The 12,500-nt window shown below is 45.4% G+C and overlaps 1 protein-coding gene across 1 annotated transcript in view; it reads right to left on the bottom strand.

Moving 5' to 3' along the window:
• Positions 1 to 12,500, bottom strand: part of LOC144958989 (uncharacterized) — a 589,046-nt gene that overhangs the window by 497,015 nt on the left and 79,531 nt on the right. Inside the window, exons 27-30 of the mRNA XM_078891292.1 lie at positions 11,487 to 11,611; positions 10,081 to 10,301; positions 9,087 to 9,383; positions 4,262 to 4,416 (exon numbers count right to left, since the gene is read on the bottom strand). Of these exons, the coding sequence (XP_078747418.1) occupies positions 4,262 to 4,416; positions 9,087 to 9,383; positions 10,081 to 10,301; positions 11,487 to 11,611 (798 nt within the window). The remainder of the gene's footprint in view (positions 1 to 4,261; positions 4,417 to 9,086; positions 9,384 to 10,080; positions 10,302 to 11,486; positions 11,612 to 12,500) is intronic.

Below are 12,500 nucleotides of genomic sequence, written 5' to 3'. Positions count from 1 at the left end.
CAAGCCAGGCCAGCCACCCGCTCCGCCGACCGCCTCCGCACTCCTACACGCCGCCGTCGCCCCTCTCCGCCCCGCCGCCTCCGCCCGCTACCCGCTCGCCTCTCCCCTCCTCCCACCCTCCCTAGCCTCGCCTCCGCCTCCGCCCTGCCCTCCCGCTCCTCCGCACCTCCTCCCGCCACCCCGCCACTCCCGCCCCCCCCGCCTCCTCCTCCTCCGCCTCCTCCCACCCCTCCTCCTCCTCCTCTCTTCCGCCTCCCTCCCCTCCGCCTCCTCCTCCTCCTCCTCCCTCCCCCTCGCTCCCGCCTCTCCGCCTCCTCGCCCTCCCCTCGCCTCCTCCCCTCCCCATCCTCGTCCCCTCCTCCCGCCCTCCTCCTCCCTCCTCTCTCCTTCCTCCTCCGCCTCCCCTCCTCCGCCCCTCCTCTCTGCCTCCCCTCCCCTCCCTCGCCCCTCCCCCCTCCCCTCCTCCCCTCCTCCTCCGCCTCCTCCTCCTCCTCCTCCTCGCCTCCCGCCCTCTCCTCCCCTCCCGCCCTCCTCTCCCCACTCCCTCCTCGCCCTCCCTACTCCGCCCCTCCTCCTCCTCCTCCCCTCACTCGCCCCTCCCTGCCTCCTCCCCTCCTCCGCTCCCGCCTCCTCCTCTCCCCCCTCTCTCCGCCTCCCTCCTCCTCGCCTCCCCTCTCCCTCTCCCCCCCTCCTCCTCCTCCTCCCCCGCCTCCCTCCTCCTCCCCTCCACCTCCTCCCTCCTCCTCCTCCCCCCTCCCTCCCCTCCTCTCCTCTCCCTCCCTCCTCCCCTCCTCCTCCTCCTACTCCTCCTCCCCTTCCTCCCCTCCTCCTCCCTCCTCCTCTCCGCCTCCCTCCTCTCCCCCCCTCTCCTCTCCCTCCCCTCCCCTCCTCCTCTCCTCCTCCTCTCCTCCTCCCCTCCTCCCCTCCCTCCCTCCTCTCCCTCCCTCCCTCCTCCCCTCCTCCCCCTCCCTCCCTCCCCCTCCTCCTCCCCCCCTCCTCCTCCCCTCCTCCCTCCTCCTCCCCCCTCCTCCTCCCTCCTCCTCCTCCTCCCCTCCTCCTCTCCTCCTCCGCCTCCTCCCCCCCTCACTCCTCCTCCTGCCCTCTCCCTCCTCCCCTCCTCCCCCTCCTCCTCCTCCTCCTCCTCCTCCCTCCTCCCCCTCCCTCCTCTCCTCCCTCTTCCCCTCCTTCCTCCCCTCCTCCGCCTCCTCCCTCCTCCCTCCCCCTCTCTCCTCCCTCTCCCTCCCTCCGCCTCTCCCCTCCTCCTCCTCCCCTCCCTCCCCCTCCTCCTCCTCCTCCCCCCTCCTGGCCTCCTCCCCCTCCTCCTCCCTCCCTCTCCCTCCCTCGCCTCTGCCTCCTCCTCCCCCCCTCCTCCCTTCCCCCCTCCGCCTCCTCCTCCTCCCTCCTCCGTCCCTCCCCTCCTCCTCGCAGCGCCCTCCTCCTCCTCTCCTCCCCCTCCTCGCCTGCCTCCTCCCCCTCCTCCGTTCCGCCTCCCTCCTCCTCCTCCTTCCTCCCTCCTCTCTCCCTCCTCCTCCGCCCTCCCTCCCCCTCCTCCCCCTCCTCCCCTCCCCTCCAGTCCCCTCCTCCTCCCCCTCTCCTCCCTCCCCCTCCTCCTTCCTCCGCTCCTCCTCCTCCTCCTCCCCTCCTCCTCCCCTCTCGCCTCCTCCCCTCCTCCTCCTCCCCTCCTCCTCCTCCTCCCTCCCCCCCTCCGCCCCGCCCCTCCTCCTCCTCCTCCCGCCCCCCCCTCCGTCCTCCGTCCCCCCCTCCTCCCCGCCTCCCCTCCTCCTCCACTCTCCGCCCCCCTCCTCCTGCCGCCCCTCTCTCCCTCCTCCTCCCTCCTCCCCTCCTTGCCCTCCGTCGCCTCCCCCCTCCTCCTCCCCTCCGCCTCCCCGCCTCCTCTCTCCCCCCTCCTCCTCCCCTCCTCCTCCACCTCCTCCCCTCCTGCCCCTCCCCTCCCCCCTCCGCCCCTCCCTCCCTCCTCCGCCTCTCTCCTCCCTCCTCCCCCTCCTCCGTCGCCTCCCCCTCCTCCCTCCTCCGCTCCGTCCCCTCCTCTCCTCCTCCTCCCCGCCCACTCCCTCCCCTCCATCCTCCCTCCTCCACTCCTCCCCTCTCCTCTCCTCCGCCTCCTCCTCCCTCCTCCGCCTCCTCCTCCCCCCCTCCTCCCCTCCTCCGCCTCCCCCTCCTCGCCTCTCCTCCTCCTCTCCTCCCTCCTCTCCCCTCTCGCTCTCCTCCTCCCCCCTCCTCCTCCGCCCCTCCCGCTCCTCCTCCTCCTCCCTCTCCCTCCTCCTCCTCCTCCCCCTCCTCCTCCTCCCCTCCTCCTCCTCCCCCCCCCGCCTCTCCCTCCTCCTCCTCCTCCCCCTCCTCCCCTCTCCTCCCTCCCTCCCTCCTCCTCCTCCTCCTCCTCCCTCCTCCCCCTCCTCCCTTCCGCGTCCCTCCGCTCCTCCTCCTCCTCCCTCTCCCTCCTCCCTCGCTCCTCCGCCTCCTCCTCTCCCCCTCCCCTCCCTCCTCCCCCCTTCCTCCCCTCCTCCCCTCCTCCTCCGCTCCTCGCCCTCCCTCCCCCCCTCCTCTACCCCCTCCCCCCTCCCCCTCCTCCCCTCCTCTCCTCCTCCCCCCTCCCTCCTCCGCCTCTCCCCTCCCGTCCTCCTCCTCCTCCTCCTCTCCCCTCCTCCTCCATCCTCCTCCTCCGCCTCGCCCCCTCCTCCTCCTCCTCTCCCCTCCCCTCCTCCCCTCCCCTCCGCCTCCTCCTCCCTCCTCCTCCCTCCTCCTCCTCCTCCTCCTCCTCCTCCCGCTCTCCCCTCCTCCTCCCCCCTCCTCCTCCCCCTCCTCCTCCCTCCTCCTCGCTCCCCCCTCCTTCCCCTCCCTCCTCCTCCTCCCCCTCCTCCCTCCCTCCTCCTCCTCCTCCCTCCCTCCGCCCCCTCCTGCCCTCTCCTCCTCCTCCCCCTCCCCTCCTCCGCCTCCTCTCCCCCTCCCTCTCCCTCCTCCGCCCCCCTCCCCTCCTCACTCCCTCCTCTCTCCCCTCCTCCTCCCCTCCTCCCTCCGCCTCCTCCTCCTCCCTCCTCCTCCTCCCCCTCCTCCCCTCTCCTCCCCTCCTCTCCCCTCCTCCCCTCCCTCCTCCCTTCCTCCTCCTCCCTCTCTCCTCCCCTCCCGCCCCTCCTCCCCTCCCTCCCCTCCTCCTCCCTCCTCCTCTCCTCGCCTCCTCCCTCCTCCTCCCCCTCCCTCCTCCCCCTCCCTCCTCCTCCCCCCCGTCCTCTCCCCCCCTCCCCCTCCTCCTCCCCTCCCTCCCCCCCCTCCTCCTCCTCCTCCTCCCTCCTCCTTCCTCCTCTCCCCTCCTCTCCTTCTCCTCCCCCCTCCCCTCTCCTCCTCTCTCCTCCTCCCCTCCTCGCCTCTCTCCTCCCTCCTCCTCTCCCCCTCTCCCTCCTCCTCCTCTCTCTCCGCCTCTCCTCCTCCCCTCCTCCCTCTCCTCCTCCCTTCTCCCCTCCCCTGCTCTCCCCCTCCTCTCCTCTCTCCCTCCCCACCCCTCCTCCTCTCCTCTCCTCTCCCTCCGCCCTCCTCCCTCGCCTCCCTCCTCCCTCCTCCTCTCACGCCTCCCTCTCCCCTTCACCTCCTCCCCCTCCTCTCCCTCCTCCCTGCCTCTCCTCCTCCCTCCTCCTCCCCTCCTCCTCCAAAACTAATATTTCTCTTCTCTTTCTTTGTCACTCAGCTGTTCAAACTATTCAAATATTCACTAATATATTCACTAAACGTGCTCAAAGCGCTTTACAAGAGGTCCCTAGCCATCAGAAACACTTAATAAGACATGATGCCTGCTAGGCGATAATACAATTTTTTTTCTGGCAGAGACAAGGCTGTTAACGGTCATGTACTCATTTTAAATCCATGAACGTACGGTTAGACAATGCGAGTAAAGAACTTTTTCAAAGGACTTAACTATGTGCTGCTCAAATTGGGACGACTCGAATCCATGGCCTTTCCGATCCAAAGGCGAGTGTCATTGCACTGGACCACAAAGCCGCTAAATACGTGAAATGGGTACCCTGATGGTAGGACGGTTGTGTCTCAGTAGGACAAAGTGTGCTATACCGACCGAGGGGCGATATGTTTAGTCATGGATTTAGGACCAATTGTAAAGCTCTTGAATTCTGAATTGTTGTGGCGTTGTTAAGATGAATAAACAAAAACATTGATGGGCAGGAAATAGTATCTATGCTCCTTTGTAAGCAACAACAACATTTACATTATGGATATTATAAAGCGTAAATTTTACCTTGTACATGTTATTAGGGATGATGCGGTTGCTTCCCCTGAACCAGATGACTTCCGGTTGAGGGTTGGCGTGGAATCGGACCTCAAGGTGGAGCGTGCGGCCCTCTGGGGAAACCACATCCTGTAGGGGCTGCTGGATGGTGGGGGCTTGAGTGGCTGAGAGAAGATTTGGTGAGAAAGAGAGCACATGAAAGGTTATTATGTAGAAAAAACAACAAAAAAGAAATACAAAAACAAAACAAAAAAACAAACATATATATTATATATATATATATATATATATATATATATATATATATATATATATATATATATATATATATATATATATATAAATATTGTTGATTCTGTAGTCACTGGCATTTCTAGATTTAAAAAAATAATAATAATAAATGGCATTTATATAGCGCATCACCCCGTTGTCACAGGCTCTAATACCTTTACAGTGATATATAAAACAAAACATATTACGGTAGGACAAGTGTTAATGGAAAAGTGATACGAATTCAATTTAACAACAACAAAATATGATAATAGAATAGTATTGCAACATTATGACGTAGGAAATTTTAAGCGAGATTTGAAAGACACAAAGTTTCCAGCAAAATCTGTCAGAAATTTTAATGATTTATAATAAAACTTGTATGATATATGTTAAAAGAAGATTAAAATTTCTTCTAGGACTATTATCCTAGGTGAATTGAGATCGTATAACAATAGCTAAACAAACTTCTAGGCAATGTCTGTATTCTATGAAAAGATAGTTTTAAATTGAGCAAAACATGTCAGAAATGTAAGAATTTATAATAAAACTTGTATGAAATAATACGTTAGAAGAAGATTTCTCCTCGGACTATTATCTCAGGTGAATTGAGATCATATAACAATAGCGAAATGAACTTCTAGCAAATGTCTGTCTTCTATGCAAAGTTAATCTTAAATTGAGCAAAATCTGTCAGAAATTTAATGATTTATAATAAAACTTGGTGTGAAATATGTTACAAGAAGATTAAAATTTCTTCTGGGCCTATTATCCCTGTTGAAGTGAGATCATATAACAATAGCTAAACGAACTCCTAGGAAATGTCTCTCTTCTATGAAAAGATGGTCTTAAATTGAGAATAACTGTGTTCAAATACAAGCAAGTAGCAGTTTTTAGCAAGAATTATTTCCTTTACTTAATCACAAAATTTCAAGAAGAAGACAATGTTTCTTTGAAACTTGAAATTCAATATTGAATAATTTCAAATATGTGACCCAACGTCTCAAAACGGTATCATGTCGGGATGGATCAGATGCTACAAAGTCAAATTATAGTTAAACTGGTGAAGAATATAAAACATGGGTATTTAACACAGTAAAATATGATATTCCTACTCCTCTATACAGCATAATAAACTCAACTTAAGTCTGATATTTCTGGCCACAAATTCTGTTTTCAGCATCTTAATCAACCCGACTTAATACCGTTTTGAGATGAGGGGTCACATATTGATTTTCTATTTTTTTTTTATTGGTGACATGAAGAATATAATTATTATAATTAAAATTAATGATAATATTTTTTCAGATTCATTCACTCTAAATATTTGTTTACATATTTGATAATATTTATATGGGTAATAATTTTTATAATATTAAAGTTTAGAATGTACTGAACAAATAAGACATTGGGAGAAGGATTTGAAGAGTACAAGGGGAAAACAACAGATGTCCATTTTTGAAATTTTTGTGACTGCACTCTTTGAGTGATATCAGGGCATTGACTATAAACTTTCCCTTTATAAATAGAAACTACAACCATAACTCTTTAATGGTTGCAATTTTTTTGTTCGATGTTATTTCTGTAGAAGGGAGAGAAATTTAGACGTCTAACATCACTCAAGGGGGCAGTCACGAAAATTTAAAAACTGGACATCTGTGGGTTTTTCCCCTGTACTCTCATTAGGGAATGAGATTAGCGGAAGAGTAGCGTCCCTTGATTGGACATCGCCTTACAGAGAGAACGTCAACATGGTTTTGCACATGCGTCTCTCTGGTCCTCGCTTTCGGTGAAGTGTCTCCAGCCGAAAGCGAGGACGAGAGATACATGCGCACAACCAACATGACGTTCTCTCTCTAATAACTTTTCCGCCGGTGATGTCCAATCAAGGGACGCTACTCTTCCGCTAATCTCATTCCCTTTTGGATCGTGAGGGAGACTTGATGATGCAGTGACGATACATGCAGGGGATAGAAAATAACATTCAGGAAAGGAGGAGAGATTATCTTTTTTTTTTTTGATATTGGACAGTGGGCGAATCATTACCGCCTTTAGGTCTTGTGTTAAATGGGACAGTGTCAATCCTTATTTTTATACAACTAAAGACAGAAAGAGAGGAAGAGAGAGAGAGAGAGAGAGAGAGAGAGAGAGAGAGAGAGAGAGAGAGAGAGAGAGAGAGAGAGAGAGAGAGAGAAAATAATTAGGAGTGAAATATCTGTTCAATGTTATAGTTATCATATAACGTTATAACAATGTAACTAAATGACAAATTGCCATATTTATGGACAATAAAGATCTCTTCTTCTTCTTCTTCTTCTTCTTCTTCTTCTTCTTCTTCTTCTTCTTCTTCTTCTTCTTCTTCTTCTTCTTCTTCTTCTTCTTCTTCTTCTTCTTCTTCTTCTTCTATTATTATTATTATTATTATTATTATTATTATTATTATTATTATTATTATTATTATTATTATTATTATTATTATTATTATTATTATTATTATTATTATTATCATTATTATTATTATTATTATTATTATTATTATTATTATTATTATTATTATTATTATCATTATTATTATTATTATCATTATCATTATTATTATCATTATTATTATATTATTATTATTATTATTATTATTATTATTATTATTATTATTATTATTATTATCATTATCATTATCATTATCATTATTATTACCATTATTATTATTACTTTAGACATATTTGTTTATTTCGCAAGAAAATAAACGCTTGATGTTTCTTTCAACTTGAGAATCAGTAAAAAAAAAAAAGAAGAAAAAAAAAAAAGAAAGAAAAACAAACTTCAAATGTACAGAAGGCTTTTAATATTATTTTAGAAAAAGCGATAAATGAAAAAAAAAAGTCAATATAAATTAACAAAAACACTTTGGTGGTTAAATCAATGTATGAAATTTCCTCCTTTTTAAAAATCCAGTCCAATCCTTATTCGCTTACATTCTCAGTTTTAATATCATTCAATATTATAGATAGTTATGAAATGAAATAAACGGTATTAAGTCGGGTTGGTTAAGATGCTGAAAATTGCATTTATAGCCAGAAATATCAGATTTGTGTTGAGTTTATACGATTTATTGAGGATAATGGCAACCAAATTTTAGGGTGCGAGTGCCAACAATTTATATTTTTGACCAGTTTAACATTAAATTCGACTTTTAAGCATCTGGTTTGTTCCGACATAATACCGTTTTGAGACGATAGGTCACATTTACAATAAAAGCTGACAAAAAAATGAGAGTTACGTAAATTTAACACATCAACATAGCACGGTAGCTGGTATGGTTGAGGTCAACACAGAGCTGATAGGGACATAGAACACAAAAAGGATTAAAAGAAGGCTGGTAATTGGATTCAATAGTCTGATGTCACGTCGCCCAGCAACGGCGAGCAGCGTGGTTCTAAACAAAGAAAATTGGTACTTTATATTCTTCATGCTGGCTAGAACTTTTCAAGTGTTGTCTTGTGATCAGAATATGTAAAAGTCAAAACATGATCAGATTTATAATGTTTATTTTTTCCCTCTGGATACGCTTTTAAGCTAGTAGGAGAAATATTTCATAAGGGCGTCCGCCATTGTTCCGATAGTTTAGAGCCAGTTACTAAGTTACAATGCGTCATTACGAGGGAAGTGACGCCATGACTGTTGAAGAGTATTATGAAACCAAATTGGGAGGTGAACAATTTGAAGATTTTGATGGTGCCGCTGATACTGACATAATTTGGGAAGGTCTTAACAAAAATGTACAAAGAGACAATAAATAGAAAAACATAAAGCTGATAACAGATTTATCATGTTTATCTATAATATTAGACAAGATTATGTTCTGTCATTGCTAATTTTTTGTTTTCTTTTAGACAGTCTTATACATCATCATATCTAATATTAGTTATTCCAAATGTAAACCGACAGGTTTCAAATTCTTTAAATGTTGTTTTATTATTATTATTATTATTATTATTATTATTATTATTATTATTATTATTATTATTATTATTATTATTATTATTATTATTATTATTATTATTATTATTATTTTTATTATTATTGTACGTGGTTATTAATGGTATCAGTTTATTTGTTGGTCCATTTACCATTGTTTCCCACTTTCATGTATGTTGTCATCAAATTGTGTGATTTTACTGGCAAAAGCCTAAGATTGAATAAACTATGAAGCTCCTTTGAAGTTAAGTTGTCTAGTTTTTTTGGTTGGGTTCAAATGTAAAATTAAAAAAAAACACAGAAAAATGCAACAATATACTTCATACTTAAGAAACACCAAATATACGTTAGTATCTCACTCAATGGCTTATTTGGCAAGCATTAAATAAAAATGTCTTCTGGGCGGCAATGGACAATTAGCTTGTTGTATAGATAAAAACATTCAAAGGCCCTCATCAATAAAGCATGCAGCACAAAAAAAAGAAAATTAATAGGTTCCATTTTTGGGGTAGGAATAGTTGCATGCCAGGGTCTGGGACAGACGCGTCACAAGCCGTCACATGCCAAAGCTGTTCACGCCAATCCTTACGTGTTACGGTCAGCCTAGCAGACGACGCTGCCTCGCCACCGGGGTTAAACGCCCTGCACGTGTAACGCGCACTGTGACGCGTGGCCACGTGACGAATCTTGAGACAGCACGCGCCGTTGATTTTAGTGATGACGAAATCGGGCGAGTTGTCGATGTTGATGTCGTCCTTGAACCAGGAGACGCTCGGGGGTGGGAGTCCGACCACGTGACATTCGAAGGACTGCTGTGATCCTTCCGGTAGGTCCAGGGACTTGAGGTTTTTGGTGAATTCAGGCGGTATGATCTGCTGGTGTGTTTCTGCATGATTGTGTGAATTTGAATGGTGAATGGGAGATTTTAAAGCTTTAGGAGCGATTGTAAACGTTTCTTGGACTTACTAGAGCCAAAGAAACGGCATGACGTTAGCAGATTTGAAAAATGAGGGAAAAAAAACCCAGACTAGCTAGTGAAATAGAAAGCTAATCATAGCTAAGTGATAGAAGACCAGTTTGTAAATATATCATATAAATCAATAAAAAAAGCAAGAGAAAAGAGCTAAATATTTAGACAATTTTAAAATGAATGTATTGCAATCCACCGTGATTTAAATCTAGAAAATACAAATGTTTTAAGAAAAAACTGGCCCCTTGAAGTAAATGCATCGACAGGTAACATGTAGTTACTCTATAAGGAAGGTGGAAAAAAAATCTGACATTTTATGTTTTCCTTTATGTTAATACAATAGTCACGTTGACCATAACATAATGAGAGTAAAGTGTAAAGCTGTCTATCAAGCAAAAATAACATAAGTAGTAAATAAGTGACTTTAACTGTAGTTGTTTTCTTTAAGTAGCAAATAAGTGACTGTAAAACGATAACACATAGTTTTGTGTGTTGGTCAGTTATACCTACTTCCGGATGGCAAGGTTTTGAGTTTCTTAGCCAAGCGCATTCTATCCATCTATAGGAAAGAGAAAATTTTTAAAAAAGGAATTCATTTGCCTGATGCACCTACCTTTGACGGTGAGGTAAGCAGACGATTCGGCCATACCGGCCTCATTGGTGAAACGACACGTGTAGCGTGCTGTGTCCTCTGAAAACGTCTCCTCGATGGTCAACGTAGCCGTGCCATTCTGGTAGTGTGTCTCGTAGTCTGGACTGGTCAAGGGGAGGTTGTCCTTGTACCAGCGAATCTCTGGGATCTGGTCACTCTCCACTCGGCACTCGAAGGTCACTCTGATAAATGGAATTGTGAGAGATATGTGACCTATCGTCTCAAAACGGTATTATGTCGGAACGAACCAGATGCTTAAAAGCCGAATTTAATGTTAAACTGGTCAAAAATATAAACTGTTGGCATTAGCACCCTAACATATGGTATCCATTCTCCTCAATAAAAACATACAAACTCAACACAAGTCTGATATTTCTGGCTATAAATTTCATTTTCAACCTCTTAACCAACCCGACTTAATACCGTTTTGAGGCGAAGGGTCACATATATAATTTAAAAAAATAAAATAAAATAAATAAAATAAAATCCCCTTTATTCATCTCATAGGGGAAATAATTTGTCTTTAGGGTCTATTCCAAGGGAAGACTGAAATAACCCAGGCGTCAGCCGCAGCGCAGCGCCGCAAATTGAGCTAGGGCGAAGTGACTTGCTCAAGGCCACAAAGAGCAGCGGCGGATGATCGAACTCGGTACCTTTAGAGTAAGAAGCTATGGTTATACCACGGTGTAACGCTCCCCCCCCCCTCCCCCTCCCCCTCCTTGATGAAGTTTAAACTGTAATGCCTTGATATATAATATAAAGAACATTTTATAAATTTGGTCATTAAAAAGTTATAAACAAAATATGAATATTAAAGCTTCCAAAGAAAAAGGAACAGAATAAGAAATACAGACCGTTTCGTGCTCAAAACCCTTCTTCAGCCAAATAAAGCAATAACAAAATCATTAATTTATCTCTTAAAATCACGAGAGACGGCAGACAAATACTTTTCTTCTGTCTGACTGGATTGTAAGTGAAACATCAATGTTTTTATTGTTATTGTTATTAACTGAAGAAGGGTTTTTAGCCCAAAAGTTCTCTTTTTAGTATTATGTTCTTTTATTTTTTTGAAAGCTGAATTATTCAATTTTTGTTCATTTGTGATTATCGTCTCGAAACGGTATTATGTCGGAACGAACCAGATGCTTAAAAGCCGAATTTAATGTTAAAACTGGTCAAAAATATAAATTGTTGGCATTAGCACCCTAAACTATGGTATCCATTCTCCTCAATAAAACATACAAACTCAACACAAGTCTGATATTTCTGGCTATAAATTCAATTTTCAACATCTTAACCAACCCGACTTAATACCGTTTTGAGGCGAAGGGTCACAAATTTAGTCCCCGAGGATATCTCTGACTTACTTGTCTCCTTCAGTAACTTCGGCGTTCTTGAGGTGTTGGATGATTTTGGGGGGTCTGACCTTGGGCATGGGGGCAGCTGCTTTGGCGGCCACTTCCTTGTCCATCGTCTCGTCCACGGGGATGGGCTGGGGACGTGAACGAAGTTGAGATGTGGATGTGGATGTTTTAAAATTCTCTTTCAATGTTTTAAAAAAAGTATTTAAAAATTGAGCTTTTATATAGCGCAATATCCACTAAATGTGCTCAAAGCGCTTTAACGGAGATGGGCTGGGGACGTGAACGAAGTTGAGATGTGGATGTGGATGTTTTAAAAATAATCTTTCAATTGTTTTTTTTTTTAATATTTAAAAATTGAGCTTTTATATAGCGCAATATCCACTAAATGTGGTCAAAGCGCTTTACAAGGGGTCCTGGCAAATGCTTTAAAGGGGATGGACTGGGGACGTGAACGAAGTTGGGATGTGGATGTGGACGTTTTAAAATAATCTTTCAATGTTCTGCTTATTCTTATGATTGTGTACCGTCAACTGGGGTAACTTTGCCTAAAGGGGAAACTTTGACTCTTGACCGATAATAGAGTAATAGAGTGAAGGATTGCAACGAAAAGGAAGGTTGTTGTGATGATGATGATGATGGCGACGATGATGATGATGATGTTGTTGTTGATGCCGTTTTTTTTTTTTTTTTTTTTTTTTTTTTTTACGATAACTACTACATATGTTACTAGTGTGCATCTTGTGTGAGTGTGTCTATGTCAATATTGTATTGTTATAAATGTGTAACCAAATGACAAATTGCCACTTTTTGGGGGACAATAAAGATATACTATTATTATTATTATTATTATTATTATTATTATTATTATTATTATTATTATTATTATTATTATTATTATTATTATTATTATTAGTTCCGTGGCAATCATTTCCTTTGATAAAAATTCAAGTCTTTTAATGAGTACAATAACTGCAACGAAGCTGAGATTATTCAAAATGCTCCAAATTCACAGAGGCA

Source organism: Berghia stephanieae, chromosome 13 (genome assembly GCF_034508935.2).
Source record: "Berghia stephanieae isolate SIO BIC M18660-M18661 chromosome 13, UCSD_Bste_1.3, whole genome shotgun sequence".
NCBI lineage: Eukaryota > Metazoa > Mollusca > Gastropoda > Nudibranchia > Aeolidiidae > Berghia > Berghia stephanieae.
This window is presented reverse-complemented; position numbering and strand designations above follow the sequence as displayed.